This window comes from Simochromis diagramma, unplaced genomic scaffold, assembly GCF_900408965.1.
Source record: "Simochromis diagramma unplaced genomic scaffold, fSimDia1.1 OVJJ01000604.1, whole genome shotgun sequence".
Taxonomy (NCBI): Eukaryota; Metazoa; Chordata; class Actinopteri; order Cichliformes; family Cichlidae; genus Simochromis; species Simochromis diagramma.
The window spans coordinates 2382420-2399380 of NW_024387416.1; the positions used below are offsets into that span (position 1 = coordinate 2382420).

General features: G+C 42.2%; 1 protein-coding gene across 1 annotated transcript; it reads left to right on the forward strand.

Moving 5' to 3' along the window:
* Nucleotides 1-509: 509 nt before the first annotated feature.
* sec24d (SEC24 homolog D, COPII coat complex component) lies at nucleotides 510-16950 on the forward strand. Its single transcript, XM_040012223.1, is given in 24 exon segments — nucleotides 510-662; nucleotides 2279-2481; nucleotides 2623-2725; nucleotides 3052-3188; nucleotides 3299-3604; nucleotides 4161-4261; nucleotides 4263-4283; nucleotides 5837-5948; nucleotides 6226-6353; nucleotides 7946-8084; nucleotides 8575-8690; nucleotides 9547-9671; nucleotides 10737-10928; nucleotides 11106-11199; nucleotides 11712-11828; nucleotides 11989-12159; nucleotides 12543-12639; nucleotides 12734-12879; nucleotides 12989-13127; nucleotides 13517-13635; nucleotides 13735-13914; nucleotides 14004-14195; nucleotides 14668-14757; nucleotides 15312-16950. Coding segments are annotated over 23 exon segments (3117 nt in total). The 5' UTR covers nucleotides 510-662; nucleotides 2279-2330; the 3' UTR covers nucleotides 15453-16950.
* The last annotated feature ends 11 nt before the right edge of the window (nucleotides 16951-16961 follow it).

Here is a 16961-nt window from a genome sequence, read left to right on the forward strand (position 1 = left end):
TGCCGTATAACTTCATTAAGGAATTAATTAGAATATTTAAAGTAGGTGTCTGATATGATTTTCATGTGTTTTATTACATATAAAAATGAAGTGTGACTAGGACATTTTTTTTGTCGGAGAGAAAGCTCATGTGCGTTACTAAGGTGACGAAACAACGCCTGTACTCTCGAGGACCACCACTCAACCCCTGTGGAGCCAGTGGTGCTGACGTGTATGGGTTCCCTCTCTTCCACGCATGCGCACACGGCAAACTGCGTCTGGGCCTCGTCAAGTTAGCCACTCCATTCTGCCCGAAACAGAAGTGCATGTAATTCCTTCAACATACAACGTGAAGTAGCGTTTTGAAACAAAAAAATAAGGGTACAAAAGGTTGTTATTGTTTTAGTTAGTCGTAAGATATTGATATTTCTACACTCAGGCTCGCGTTTGCATCGTTCATTTTGGATAAGCAAGTTTATTCGTCGTTAAGAGTTTTATTTTGAAACGCATAACAGGAAGCAGCTCACCGTTCTCTACGTGGCTGGAAACGCTGGTTTCGTCGCACAAACCAACAGAGCGACCGGTGCCGTGGTGGAGTTTGACGTGGCACTCTGCTTCAACTGAGAGGTGTAGATAGTGAAGAGGACTCTGCCCGACACACAGGTAGATTACAGCCAACAGACGTGAGTATTTCTATCTCCGGTAATTCTTCATTTGAATGTATTTATTGTAGAAATAGCTACGTTTCTGTCTCAGAGGAAAACTTTGTAGTAATTTCCGCGTTGCTAGCAAGATGTTTTCAGTCTGTGTGATTATAACTGAGCCGAGTGCTGTGTTGTCACATTACTGCTCCTCCTTTTTTTTCTTTAAAAAAAGGGCATTAAGCTACATTTATTGTCAAACAACAAGCTACGTGTTACTGACAAAATTGTGTAGTAGCAGCAAACGGGCCAACGTTTCCAGCTGGATGTGAGTTAAAGGAAGGCAGCAATGCTTTTTTTCCCCCTTTTTTTATAAAAGCCATCATAACGGTATTCGACGTGGCAGCTCTCGAAAATGTCACACGCATTAACTATTGCACCGCTCAATTACCACTCATATTGCATTTTTAAAAGGTTTTATTTGGGTGAAACGTGCTTAAAATTGTCACTTTAAAGTTATAAAAGTAATCATGGAGATGTCATAGGCAGCTGTTGCGCGTTGGCCCAGCTGTTCCCACTTCCTTTTAAAGACTTTACAGGCCACGTTTTTTTTATAAAGAGCAAGTTTAAAACAAGTAAAACTAGGCATTTTGGTTAAACGTTTATTAATGTTGGCAGAAAAACAATGTAAACACTTTGGTAAACACTGGAGCAAAAACAGAAATGAGCTGCCGGTGTTGTTAATTACTGATGATAAACCAACAGATTGGCATTGTTTATTGCGAGATAAAGCAGTCAAAGGTTCATCTTACTGTGTGCTAATCATTGCATGAGGTCAAATATCAGTAGTCATTGGTGTGGTTTGTAAACACTGAAGATATGATTTGGTTTTGAATCAGGAGCGTAAAGATCCACCAAATGTTTGTGCAAACGGTTGTTAATTTTATGAATGTATGATTACAAGTCACATGTAATTATGTATGTGTCGCAATGAAGAACCAGACCTAAAAAGTTTTGATTTAACTTGTCCAACCTTGCCACCTGGCAGACACAAGCTTCATTATATGCTTGTGTTCTGGATACAAACATCCAGGATTTTTAGCAGGTTTTTACATAAACGTTCCCCTAACAAGCAAAAGCTTCCTGGTTTGATTCCAGGAGGAGATGCGACTGCCTTTGAGGGGCGATCGTGGCTCAAGTTGGGAGTTTGCCTTGTAATCAGAAGGTTGCCGGTTCGAGCCCCGGCTTGGACAGTCTCAGTCGTTGTGTCCTTGGGCAAGAGACTTCACCTGTTGCCTACTGGTGGCGCCAGTGTCTGGCAGCCTCGCCTCTGTCAGTGCGCCCCAGGGTGGCTACAATGTAGCTTGCCACCAGTGTGTGAATGGGTGGATGACTGGATGTGCAAAGCACTTTGGGGTCCTTAGGGACTAGTAAAGCGCTATAGAAATACAGGCCATTTAGTATTTTGTCAGGAGAGGCATCCAGCGTAAAAATGAAACTTTCCAAGCTCTCCACTTTGGCAGCCAAAAGCAGCTTTATTTTCATATTAAACTTTTTTTTTCAGACAAAAACAAACAAACAAATTAAAATCGCTATATATAAAACTGAAGTCCTTGTTTACTTTTTATAATCTAAGTATCCCAGTTTCACTGCCCTAGGTCATACTCTTTCATCTTGGCATGAGAAGACTGTGAGAGACATCCCAGCATCATGAGTCAACAGGGTTATGTCGCTGCACCCCCGTACTCCCAGGCCCAGCCAGGGATGGGGGCATATCAAGGTGGATTCGGATCTGGTCCTACGCAGCCCCTCTACGGGCATTATGGGGGCCCACCTCAGGCATTCAGTGCTCCACCTGCAGGTAAAATGCATTTAATTGTATTAAATATAACTTTTTTTTTTTTTTGTTTATCTTGATGTGCATGTCTTTCAGAGTAAGAGTAATGGTTCATTTTGAAGCTATATCAGCTCCTGATATTATAATGTCTGTTACTCACTGAAGGTATGATGAAATCATCAGTTGCCCCAGCTGCTAGCATGCCTCTGCCTGCAGGGTCTAGTCAGTACAATCCAAACGTCCAGCAGAATGGCTCTCATCCTCAAAGGTAACATTCCTTATCAGACTGCACCGACTCAGATCGACTGATTTTCCTTGAAGTACAAACAACAAAGTGATGAATTTACGTGGGCTGAAAGTTCACGCCATCTGCCTTTAAAAAAAAAAATTAAATAAAAAAATAAATGTATTTTTCACCATCCCACACCATGAAAGATGTTCACTGTTAAGTTATGTTAATAGGTTGTTGCAATAACAGCTGCTAACTTTTGCCATGTATTTAAAGCAGCTTTAAAAACAAGGAACTGTGCAAATATAAGAATGCATTGAACCTCACGTATAGCTCAGTGCAATAACTGTTGTTATGATCTTCAGCTACCCGGCTCCACCAGCTGTATCTGCACCATATGGACAACCACCACACTCACTATACAACAGCATGGCATCACCTGGCCCGCCTCCAACACAGCAGCTCACCAATCAGATGAGTTCTATGAACTTAGGCAGCCATGGTAAGTTTTCTGTATAGCCTCAGATCATACGGTCTTTTAATTATAGTCTTTTAGTGGAATTGTTAGGTTGGAAAACTCACTACATAAGATGTGCTCTTTTTATTTCTTAGTCCAAGGACTGCAGAGCCCTCCTCCTCCAGCAAGCTCTGTTGTTCAGCAGCCTTTCCAGACACCACCTCCTTCAACAATGGCTCCACCACAGATGCCTCCAGGCCTACAGTCCCCCCACATGTCCCCTCTGATGTCTCCTCCACAGTCACCCCCAGCAAGCATGCCAATGGCAAGCCAGTCGATGGCAGGCACATCAATGGCAGGCATGGGTAGACCGTTCCCTGGGCCACCTCCTCCAGGCCCTGGAGGTTTCCAGCAACCTGGTTTGGGATCTGGTGGTCAGCCAGGATACCCCCAGCAAGCAGGTAACTCTGAGCCAAAAGCAGTGGACATCACAGGTTTTCATTTAGACAGGTATCTCAACATCTGCATCTAGGGACCTTACAATCTATACAGCATACAACACAATCTGGCTTTGATTCTGATCAGGAAATTCAAGAACAGTGTCAGCAGTGTACCCTCCGTGGAAATAGAAATATCATTTATTGTCCCTCATTGGGGAAATTCACATGTTCTAGCAGCAAAGTGACAGGCAGATGGAGCATGCAGATTCACACAAAAGTAAAGAATATAAAATAAAAAACAAGAAATAATATACTGTAAAGCAGCGCCACGGACCGGTTTATGCCCGACAATATTTTCACGGACCGGCCTTTAAGGTGCCGCGGATAAATATAACAAAATAAAACTAGTACAGGTACCGAAAAAAAGAAGATTTATTCATAGCACACGTGAAAAGACCCAGGAAAACCGCGTTAACGATCACTGCTAATTCATCAAGTAGTTATAACACAGCTGACTGCTCTTGCATTCTTTTCAGTGGAGCAAATAAATACCTACAGATGTTGTTTCAATGTACAGGTCAGTTTGGAGGATACATGACTGGACTTCAGCAAAACATGCCAGGAGCCTTTCCTGGAGCACCATCTGCAATGGCTGGCCCACCTCAGAAGAAACTGGATCCCCGACTCTATCCCTAGCATTGTGAGTGAACGATTAATCTTTCTGGAAAAGCATGCCTTCACTTATCAGCACAGCACATTTGTCTGTCCTCATTTTTTGTCGTGAACTAGCAGCTTATTCATTCTTCAAGAGTTGTGTGGCAAAATTACTGACATCGGCTACTTTGTTACTAAATATTTGTAGTGATTTTAATTAAAATGGTGGCTAATGCAAACAAAAGGATTAAGCAAAAAGTCTAAGATTACATAAAAAGTGTTCGGGGATATTAATTTGTCTTCAGATCTGGGCATGAACAGTATGTTTTTATTTTGTCATGGCAGGTCTCCTGTCTTTATGAATGATGGACATATTATGCTTTTATGTTGAAGTCTGAAGCCTGAGGCCCAAAAGCTCAGGATTCAAGCTAGTCTAAATACCCAGTTTCTGTGTATTTTTCTTAAGCGCTTTGTTCAGTGTGATGTCAAAGGGGTAGCATGACTAATATGGTCATCTCAGGCTGTGAGCACATTAGCCACACCTACCTGCTGTTAGAATAAGGGGCAGCCAATCAGAACAAAGTTGGCTTATGCTACAGTCACACTAGGCAAAAACACTGATAGGACACCAAAGCGAAACCAAAACTGTTGTGATCCTGTACAGTGAACTTGTTGCCTTAGAAATGGTTGCTTTGAAGCCAGGGGTCAGGTCTTTGACCGCTTGCAGTCGGTTTTTGTCTTAAAATTGACTTTGGTGTGTCAAGACGTTGATAAAACAACTCTAAGATAGTGTCAGTCTGCTATCAATCAGCTGTCCATTTGCCATTAAGTTGGGTTAAGTTTGCAATTACATACCAACTTATCACATACATCAGTTTGTAATAATACCACGATCAACGGCAATAAATGAATGTGGAAATTCACATTAAGTACTTGAATGCAAACTCCAGTCATGACCTCATAGCTTTGAAACAGAAATTCCCTCACAAATAGTGACGTAGTTGCTACGAGACAGCGTTTTAACTGCAAAATGGCATAACTGTTTTTATATAGGAATATAACTGGAATACAACCAGTTTGCAAGCAGCTGAGTCGAGTCCACCACTGCAACGAGAGATGTCGCGCAAAGAGATATGTTGTACTCGTCGCCATGGACTGAGTCAGACTCTGTCTGCATTTATGAATTACATGGAAATATTTTGCAAACCTTGTCTGAGAGTGACTGCAGTCAGTCTGTACAATTACCTTACAGCCAAAAGTGGTTGCCCCGAGGTTGAGGGTGTTGCATACTCAACCTATTACAAAATATTTTTTAATACAATAAACTGGACATTGTAGGGATGGTAACCTAAAGGAAAAGGAGCTAAAACAGCTCATTTCAGACAATGGATCAACTGCGGGCAAGTCTCAGTACAAGATAAATAACAATTATATTTAACTGTAAATCAGGTAGAATTACTGCAGCAAAAACATGGAGTTGAAAACTAGCATAATATGATTACCTTTAATGAAGTATCCATTCTAAAAAAAATGTGCTTTTAACTAAATGATGTTAATAAATATCAGATTGCGCTTTAATGCATAACATTTCTACTTTAGACCCATGTGATCGAGGATGACCAAGTGAAACAAGGAGGACAGGTTTTCACCACAAACATCAGAGGACAGGTTCCACCTCTTGTCACCACTGACTTCACAGTGACAGATCAAGGTAAAAAATGCATATCCAAACTTTTCGTTGAGCATTTAGTTACAGTAGAGTATTCATTTATCCCCTTATAGCGAGTTTATTTGGGAAAGATTTAACAGTAAAAACAAAGAACTGTTCTTATATTGAAATAAATAAATAAATAAAGACTGGGTAGCAGAGAAGAAAAATGAAAACAATAAAACTTTAATAGAGTAAAGAAATTCATCTGTTTTCTTAATATAACAATATGAATTGGAATAAACAACAGATTATTTATGCTTCGTTTTGCTAAATCCAGGTAATGCCAGCCCCAGATTCATCCGCTGCACCACCTACTCGCTTCCCTGCACTGCTGATTTGGCCAAGCAGTGCCAAGTGCCCCTTGCTGCCATCATCAAACCCTTTGCCAGTTTGCCAAAGAATGAGGTAAGTTACCGCTTCACATAAAACTTCATCCGGTCGCAACACAAAATTAAGATTCTACGATAAAAGGTGGACAGCGACTGTAAGGTCATCCGTCCATTTCTCAGGGTTTGCATTTTCATTGTTGCAATATTATTTTCAAAACACTGGACGTGATGAGGAGTGAAATAACTATGCTAACAATTAGTGATTGATTGTTAGCAAATGAGCATACCACAGATATCCTTTTTTCAAATATAGTATCACCAAGATTTATAAAATAATTATTTTTTTAAATTCACTTTTTAATTCAGTATGACCCAAAATGATGAACCCATTAGCAAAGTGTTTACAGAGACCAAGAGAGCAAGCTGTTTTCCAGTAGACTTCTATAAGAATAGATGGTTTTTTGCACCGTAGCGATTTCCATCTGGTGGCTTTCAGGTAGAGTTTCAGGTTTTTAGGCACTAATGCATCATCACTACAATCTTTTTTTTAATATACAGTCTGTTGTTAAAATACAGTAGAAAGAGAGAGGAAAACAAACTCATCTTGTACTGTAAATGTAACATTTGCAATGACTGATGGGTGCTAATATACACCACTGTCTCTGAGAATTTATTCATATCTGTTGCTCATCCATCCCACACTTATCCTTGGACTGAGCTGTGTTTTTGAAATCTTGAACACTGTCATATATAATGATTCATAAATCTTACTCATAAAGAACACTTGACACTGACTGTTTTTAATGCTGTAGAAGGAGAACCAGTTGTTTATGCCATATTCTCCCAAAGAGTTTGACACTTTATAAAGTCTATGTTAAAGTCTTTTTGGCATCCTCCTGTAAGAGAGACAGGATCGTTAAAATGTCAAAAGTCACTTGTGATGGTTACATATTCTACACTGTTATTTCTCCTTTAATAGATGTTTCCATGAACTACAAAAGATCATTTGTCCCACGAATGACCTCCTTTTGGATCACGTGTGGTCCAAGAACCCTGTCTTAGATATTTCCCCCTCTACACTCGCCTTGTCCCAGACACCAGTTGGCCTTTTTAGGCAATGTTAGCACTGTCTCATCTGGCTTTTGGCTAATTGGCTAATGTCAGATCTGCAGGGACCAGAGAAGACAAAAAAAGTCTTATACAAAAAGAATGGAAAATTAGACTCAGTCCCATCCAGTGCAAAAGGGAATTTAGAGTAGCCATAGTTAATCACTGCTCTGAGGTTGTAGAGAACCAAAAGAGCACGCTGCTGGGTCTTAATGTTGTTTCATTGCTGTTATCATACAACTGCTTTTGCTTAGCTCCAAGATATTATAAACACTTTTACTCTCCTCCTTAAATTTGCTGGTGTAATAATAAACCTGCTTGCTGCCCTGTCTACATGTGTTTTAAGGCACTGGAGTTCATCTGATGCAAACATATTCAGTTTATGTTGTGTCAGAGAGTATTAAATAAACAGTGAGAAGACACTCTGTCATCTGTGCGTGGTGTGCGCAATCCTCACCGTTTCTATTCTATTTTATGATAAACTCTTCTCATTTTGAAAGCAAAGTGTGTTTTTATTTGGGTGCCATAGAGCTGATCTATTTATCTTTATTCTCTGTGCAGACTCCACTGTATGTTGTGAATCATGGTGATACAGGCCCAGTCCGCTGTAATCGATGCAAGGCGTATATGTGCCCTTACATGCAATTTATTGATGGAGGGCGCCGCTACCAGTGTGGTTTCTGCAACTGTGTCAATGAAGGTACAGCACAATACAGGAAAAACTAACTATATTTTAATCCTTGGACTCTGTGTGTGATTCACTGTTCAGAATATTACAATATTATTGTTGTTATACTCGATCCTGTGGCAGCATCCCAGTGCATCCACTGTCTGAAACAAGTTGTTGAGCTCTATTGCCCCTCTCTTTAAGACATATATTCCTTGTGAATGACTGCACTTCATACATTTGAAAGGCAGATGGGTGTTTATAGCCAGAGCTGAGTGCTTAAGATGACCGTATCTTATTGACGTCATGTGGAGTAAACAGACAAAAAAAACCCAAACGACTGTTTAGAGCAGGCTAAAGCCTGAGCTTTTGGCTCACAGGGGTTACTTATACAAATGCTAACCTCATTATTTGAAAGTCTGTCCCGAGGGAGCAAGACGAAAGTTATTAAATTTAATTTAAAGAAGAAAAAGCACACAGTGATCAGCTCAACACACAGTTATATTTCTCTCTCTGCTCCTAGTGCCAGTCTTCTACTTCCAACATCTGGACCACATGGGCCGAAGGGTGGACTTCTATGAGAGGCCCGAACTGTCCCTGGGATCGTATGAGTTTGTAGCCACTCTGGATTATTGTAAGGTACACAAAGACTGATATCAAGTACACAATATGCAGGGTAAATAAAGCTGGTCAGATTGATAGAAACAAGCACTTAGATTCAGGCGTTGTTTGCTTGTGAAAGGATGAGTTTATGCACTGATGCAACTGAATGATGTATCACTTCAAATAGCTGATTCTTTGTTTAGTTCGTTGAACGCAGTAAAAGAGATTTGTATCGGAAGAACGGCTTTTTGGATTTTTCAAAGGACATTTTTGGCCAAACATCCTGTGTTTTCAGCATCGTCCGAACAGGACAGAACAGGGTTCAGCTCAGTCTCTTCAAAGTACAAAAAAACTGTCAATGATGCCAATCAGTGTCCCCACTGAGCCTGTTGAGAACATTAGAGGGTTAAAGTAAGTAGGCAAAGCTGAGTCACTCCACTGGCCTACTTTTGCTCTGTTTAATATGCCTTATAAACAATCTAGGCAAGGCCAGATAATAAACAAAAGCCTGTAAGGTGAGTGTCTTGTAATGGGTGTAACTGTGGAAACATAATATCTCACTGACAAGCCCCCTCACACACTTCACTGCTGTTCCCTTGTTTTTAGCAATTTATCCCTGATACGGTGTTCAGAGTTATAAAGAAGCATAGAAGGAAATATCTTTGATGAATAACAGAAACCTAAAGTGGAAGACAATGATTGATCCTGTTATGAGCTCACTGATATAGGTCTCTGATAGCGGTGTGTTATCTCGTGACTTGTGTGTTTAAAAGGCCAAGGAGAGCTGCTTTCCTATTTGTAAATTCGACATGTTACGTTGGAGGTCAGCCAAGCTATCATTGCCCGAAAAGGAGCAACTCATTTATTGCGCCTGCTGCTGTTTCTCCCACAGAACAACAAGCCTCCCAATCCTCCTGCCTACATCTTCATGATTGATGTGTCCTATAACAACATTAAGAGTGGCCTGGTAAAGCTGATATGTGATGAGCTGAAGACTCTGCTGGAGAAGCTGCCCAGGTACACACAGTAAAAAGCACACTTGCTCACTACGCTGCAGGGCTTCCCCTGAAGCCTTGCAGATCAGCCATCCTGCTGAACATCAGCTGAACATGAAACTTTGCAGATGACGGGTACGAGGGAGCGCCAAAAGTGGTGCCGAAAAGGGAAAATATGACAGTGCACGCTCTCATCTTTGAAAAGTATCCTAAACAAAAAGCTTTGTTATGGTTTTCTGTTAAGAATGACTTGATTTATGTTAGAGGAGAGGATGGTGTACTTCACCTGGTTACTCCCAAAATAACTTGGAAACTGTCCTGCCTTCTCACTAGTCCATCAGTGCCAGCAACAACATTTCCTTAAATGTCTCCTGCCATGACATCACTCTTTAAACACCTAGCAGAAGCATATGCAAGATAAGGGCTTCTTTAGCTGCGTTTGAACCTCTGCTTTTGCTTTCACAGGCACTAAATTAAACCCACTGGATACTCAGTGGTTTTCATGTGGTTCATGTAATTCTGCAGTATTTGGAAAAAATGCATGAATAATTCACTTAAGAATGTGGAGGGAACTTTAAATAGATCCAGATGTGTAGATGAAGGCTTTTAACGATATTTTTATCATCACTGGTATGAGGAAGAGCACAATAAATAAAATCTGCTGAATCTGTTATTTAGAAAAGCAGCTGTAGCTGTAGAGGAGCCCCGAGGAGCTGTTTCCAGTCACATTACATATTCCTATGGTGCGAGCCCTTGATTTAAGAACGTACGTCTACAAAGTGCAGTTGGGATTGTCAGGAAAGAATGTTTTGAAATCACTCGTATGGTGACAGGTTTTTATTCATGGTCCAGGTCAGTGCAGCTGCCTATTAGACTTCTGAATCCAGGGGTTTCTGATAAATGTCAGCAGGTATTGTGTCTTTAATTCTTTACATGTGCTGTCACCTTAACCCAAAATCATCTTTGTGCGCCTGGAGGCACAGTGTAGAAGCAAAAAATGACCACGGCAGGCAGCACTCCCCAGTAAATACACATCCTTTGGATTTAATCCATCCTGGAATTCACCGATTGCTCCATCTCTCCACAGAGAGGAAGGCATGGAGACCTCAGCAATAAAGGTCGGCTTTGTCACCTACAACAAGGTCCTTCATTTCTACAACGTGAAGAGCGCCTTGGCTCAGCCGCAGATGATGGTGGTGTCAGACACGGCCGAGATGTTCGTCCCGCTGCTCGATGGCTTCCTTGTCAACTACCAGGACTCGAGAGCCGTCATCTACAAGTAAGAAGCACTTCGTCACTGATGTGCGGAGTCACTGTTTATCTTAGAGGGCCCTCTAGCAGAGAGCATCAGACGCAAAGTACTGTCAAACATTTCAAGAGTAGCTGTTGTGAAAGCATTAACGAGGCAGTGTGACACGTCCGTGTCAAACCATAATCCTCTTGCTTGTCTCTGCAGCCTCCTGGACCAGATCCCTGACATGTTTGCGGACACCGCTGAGAGCGAAACGGTCTTTGCCCCTGTCATCCAGGCCGGCGTGGAGGCATTTAAGGTTAGCCTCAGCGTGACACCTGTCAACGCTGAAGTGGAACTGAGTGTAGCTCCCTGAAACAAACACTTACTGTAGGTTTGTTTCAGGGAGGGTGTGGGCTTCCTAAAGGTTTGGGGTAATTTAAATCTAAAACGCAGTGCTGCTATGCTCTCACCAACACTGGCTCTCAAGCTTGAACTCATTCAACCTATCAACTGAGTGAAGCAACATGTAGATTTTACTCCCCCTGATATGTTTGTGTTTACTTAAAGTCCAGCAAGCTTTCCCAGTGATATGAAGTCAGTGTTTTGGCCAGTGACAAAGGGAAAGTTCCCACGCAGCTTTTAATTGGAAGCAGTTGCGATATTACACAACAGCGAGGAGTCAGAGACGTATTTATTTGTTCGTGCCCATTTATGTGGCGTACATGAAGTCTAGCATTAGAATATTTGCAGGAGTTGATATTTTTTCACCTCTTGACCTCGTGGCTAAGCGAGATCTTCTTTCCCCTTCCATCTCTTGCCGCCCTCCAGGCAGCAGAATGTAGCGGAAAGCTCTTCATCTTCCAATCGTCCATGCCCACTGCCGAGGCTCCAGGCAAACTGAAGAACAGGGATGATAAAAAGCTGGTGAACACAGACAAGGAGAAGGTGAGTACCTTTTTATGTCAGTTGTGCCCCTAATCTGAATTCTGAACACACAGCGCTGGGCATAAGGAAAACCAATGCTGGTCTGATCTCAGTCTAATTAACAATAAGTGTTTGAAACTGGTGACCTAATCTTGGTAAACTGTCTTGTACTTTTCCACAGACCCTGTTCCAGCCTCAGAAAGGTGTTTATGAGCAGCTGTCTAAAGACTGTGTGGCAAGTGGCTGCTGTGTGGATCTCTTCCTCTTCCCCAGCCAGTATACGGACATGGCAACCATGGCTGATGTGCCGTCACACACCGGAGGCTCCGTCTATAAGTACAGCAACTTCCAGGTACCAGCAGACGTGTGGTGCCTGTTTACATTGTATTTGGCTCTAAGCGCACACACACACAAATGCTGCATGCAGACTCATAACGAGCAGTTGTTTTATTCTTGTAATTGTATTAAGAAGTCCTAATTTCACACAGAGGCAAAGTTTGCTGCCTAATAAAAGTGAATTGTACCTACATAATGAGTTTGGCACAGAAGCCAGTCTGATATAAAATAGTCCCAAAGGAACGGTGCAGTAAGCATGGGAAGTGTGCACATATTGAAAAAGTACAGTGTTGATTTTTATGCCTGGATCTGCTTCCTACAGAAAAAGGCTCCAACAGTAACAACACTGCCATCTGCTGGCTAAAACTTTGTTTGTTTGTTTTTGCTTTTTGTTGACAGATAGAGACAGATGGGGAGCATTTTCTGAGGGACCTGAGAAAAGATGTACAGAAGAGCATCGGGTTTGATGCCATCATGCGTGTCCGTACTAGCACGGGTAAGATGAAAGACACGGTCGCTCTTTTGGTGTGTTCTGATCTGTCACGGCGAGTTACCTCCTAGTTTTTCACACTGGTCTTTGTCTCCTTTAGGCTTCAGAGCCACTGACTTCTTTGGCGGCATTTATATGAACAACACCACAGATGTAGAGATGGCAGCGGTGGACTGCGACAACGGCGTGACAGTAGAGTTCAAGCACGACGACACACTGAGCGAGGAGACCGGAGCGCTCATGCAGGTGTGTGTTAAACCAAGCTTTACTCCAGACTGGTCATATTTGAAATCTTTTCTCTGAAGATTAAAAACCCAAGTATGTTTAAAGCTTATGTTTCACGCTTTTTCCCCAGTGTGCCTTGCTGTACACCACCATCGGCGGGCAGCGGCGTCTCCGCATCCACAACCTGAGTCTGAACTGCAGCTCGCAGTTGTCAGAGCTGTACAAGAGCTGCGAGACGGATTCGCTCATCAACTTCTTTGCCAAATCAGGTTAGATTCCTCTGGAGTTCAGGTGGACTGCATTAGTTCAAACTCTGCTTGTGGGAAACATATTTTATGATGTAGTGCAGAGGCACGGCCTGCTAACACACTCAAATGTCATCTGACATTTGTTGATTATATCCCACGTATCACTAAATAATCTACTTTTACTCATATGTTTCACATGATGCCGTCCTTCTGTAATCTGCACATAGCGGACCATGAGTCCAGCTGTGTTACTGACCTCTGTTACCTTTTGGTTTTTTACCTTTTCTTCCACCTTTTTTTTTTCCCCCCCATACTTGCCATCAGATGCCTCTGAGCCGCCCCCCATGTTTTTCGTCTCTCCTGCTCTTGCTTTGTTTTTTTTTAACTAATCTTTTGTCCTGCCCCCTCAGCTTACCGTGCCATATTGAACCAGCCTCTAAAGAATGTGAGGGAGATCCTGGTGAACCAGACGGCTCACATGCTGGCCTGCTACAGGAAGAACTGTGCCAGCCCCTCCGCTGCTAGCCAGGTCGGAGAATCACACCTAGAAAGAAGTTTCAATGTGTATTTTGACTTTAGGATAAAAAAAAACAACTAACCATATATATTTTTTTAAATCCACCTGTAGCTGATCCTTCCTGATGCCATGAAAGTGTTCCCGGTCTATATGAACAGCCTGATGAAAACTGCCCCCCTGGTGGGCAGCACTGAGCTCTCCACGGACGACAGAGCCCACCAGAGGCTGTCGGTCATGGCCATGGGAGTGGAGGACACCCAGCTGCTGCTCTACCCACGCCTCATCCCTCTGGTAGGGAATAAAAACACTTTGCGCTTGGTCATCTCACTTAGACGCACACTATTAGTTTCAGTTGCTAAACCCTTTGTACTGTTTTTCAGCACAACATAGACGTCAACAGCGAGAAGCCGGCCACTCCTGTGCGCTGCTCTGAGGAGCGTCTCACAGACTCTGGCATCTTCCTGCTGGAGAACGGCCAGTCCATGTTCCTGTGGCTGGGCCAAGCAAGCTCACCAGACCTCATCCAGAGCCTGTTCAACCTGCCCTCCCTCGCCCACCTGCAAGGACACATGGTCAGCATTCATTTCATCACTTTGGCCTCAGTGTGTTCAGAATCCACATGAAATTGTTTTTGAGATATTAGAGTTGACATTTTAGCTCCCCGGTGCCTGGCGGCATTACGGTATGGTCAGAGAATGTCTGGATGGTAAAAGTCCAGTTTCGAGATATCATCTCAGCACATCATAATTCAGTCATGTTCGACTGTGCCCACATTTTATCAAGTATGACTCGCTTGAACTCCACTGCTGTGTAAAATGAGCTAAACTGAGTCAAAGCTTTTGTAAACCTCAAAGTTTTAAACAAGTACGCCCCGCACACAGAGATCAAAGATCCACGTTTATTTTCAAGGCAGAACTCAAAGACTTCAGTATGTGGTACCGCGGCACAGGAAGGAGGCAAGCAGTATTTAGGACTGGTCTTTATTTTTAGTGATCAAACTGCTCCTAATTACACTAAATCTTTTTGTTTGTTTGTTTGTTTTAGTGTGCGCTGCCGGAGCTTGACAACCCTTTGTCGAGGAAGGTCCGCTCCATCATCAGTGGCCTTCTTGAAAAGAGGTCAAACTCTATGAAGGTAAGCGAAACACAATCCAAAAGCATTGTTTAAACACAGTTCACATCCTTTATATTTGAACTTATTTAAACCTATTTAAACCAGAGAGAACATGGTTTACTTGAGGTGAGGCAGAGACGATATTGAGGCTTTTGTTGATCTCTGCTTCCCTCTAGTGGAGCTTTACAGTAAATACACTCCCCCAAAAGTTGCAAAAACATCATTCATTTATTCATGTTTTGCCCTGTTTCTATATAAATAGTCTAATCAAAGTACATCTACAGAAAGCACTGTACAAATGGCCCCATGCACTGCACACCCAGTGCTATTGAGCAGTTAATATATAGAAAGTTTGAATCCTGGATCCACAGAGGACCACACACATATACACACACACCAGCCTTAAAGTGAAGCTGAAGTAAATTCGATAAAATAGATGAGAAACATGTTCCACAAAAACAGGAACGTGCCAGCTGTGACAACAGAAACAATGTGAATAGATTTTGTAGTGTGACAGCTCCTGTGTTCCAGCTGTACTGGAAATCAGTCACACTTCTCTTTTCTGCCCTGCTCAGCTGCAAATTGTGAGGCAGAAAGACAAACCGGAGATGCTGTTCCGTCAGTTCCTGGTGGAGGACAAAGGCTTGCACGGCGGGGCTTCCTACATGGACTTCCTTTGCTACGTTCACCGAGAGATCAGGCAGCTGCTAACCTAACCCGCTCACGTTCGGGCTCAGGTTCCCCAACTGGACCGTGTGCAAACCTCTAAGGGTCAGTCTCATTAGATTCTGTTTGAATCTTTAAGATGAGCCACAGAATGACAAGAAGAAACAAGGAACCAGGGAGAGCCCGTCGTCAATTCAACTTCCAGAGTCCAAAGTTGCCTTTATCATTGTTTAGTGGCCCACAGTATGATCTTCAAATAACCACTTGACACATGAGGAACTTTAAAGTAAATAAGGGAATGAAATGGACAACACATTGAGGATTTCCCGCTTGGGTACTCTGTGTGATGGACTGACATCGATGCCCGAGGCTGAAATGCACTCTGGCACGAGGCCCATCGGCATAAGCAGTACAACTCACTGTGTATTCAATCGGGTAAAGTGTTTTTCCCCATTTTACTTTGTAGATTTATAGGATCTGGATTAGACAAGGGGTTATTTGTGGGCCATACTGTAGACGTTCACTAGTCTACTCTCCCAGGAAGACTGAGTATATTTCACTTTTTAAAACTCTTTTTAAGCAACAGATGTTCAGAGAATATTTGCAATATTTAAAGGTCTTGCAGAGGTTTGTACATTTTATCACGCTTTTGGTGTCTGACCAGAAAATGCATTTCAATAAATGTTTAAAGCATGTATCAGTCATTTCATAATTTAACAGAAACAACGCTGAAACAAAAGCCACAGGCTGCCAGGTCCGAAGCGCGGTCCTGTTATCGCACCCCGAGTGATTCAAAGCATTCGATTCACACATGCCCCCACCAAAAATCTCATTCTTTGACCATTTATGGCTTCACTGCATGCAGTGGTAAACATAGCGTTTTGTTTGGGTGCTCTGAGCACACAATGAGACGAACACAGCTAAACCCTCTCTACATAGAGAACACGTCTGATGAAAAGTGACACTTTTTCTTTTCCAATTACGCGCGACTCAGAGTCGGTGCCCAAAACGGAAAATATTTAGTGAGGGATTACCTCAACAATCCAACATAGGAATTTATATATGACTTTTTGTTGTTGTTGGTTTGGGCCTGCGCTGCTGTTGTGCTTCAACTGCAGCACGTTTTAATTTATACGCCGACTTTTATGGCAGGTAAAAACAGTCGAGCTACTGTTTGTGTCGGCTGATCATTAGTGTAAGGGACTATCTGCTTACTGCATAACCATCCACAATCATTAAATCTTGTGTTCAGTGATAACATGTAACATCATCACTTCATTCAGTGTAAGGTCACCTTCTGTTAAGAGGTACTGTACTTGCATCAGTATAATTAATGTTATCTATCTGCCTGCTTTTACGTTGATATATGTAACATCATAAAATCTACATGTCTCTGTGTAATACAATATAATTGTTTGGTTTATAAGCAAACTTATCTCAGGTAATTTAAGTATGTAGAAAGCAGTGGCTGGAATCTGACTGGAAAGATCGTTTTTGTGGAAATTTGTGCCAGATGCATTTCATTTCTCACCTTAAATGTCCTTTTTTTTTTTTTTTTT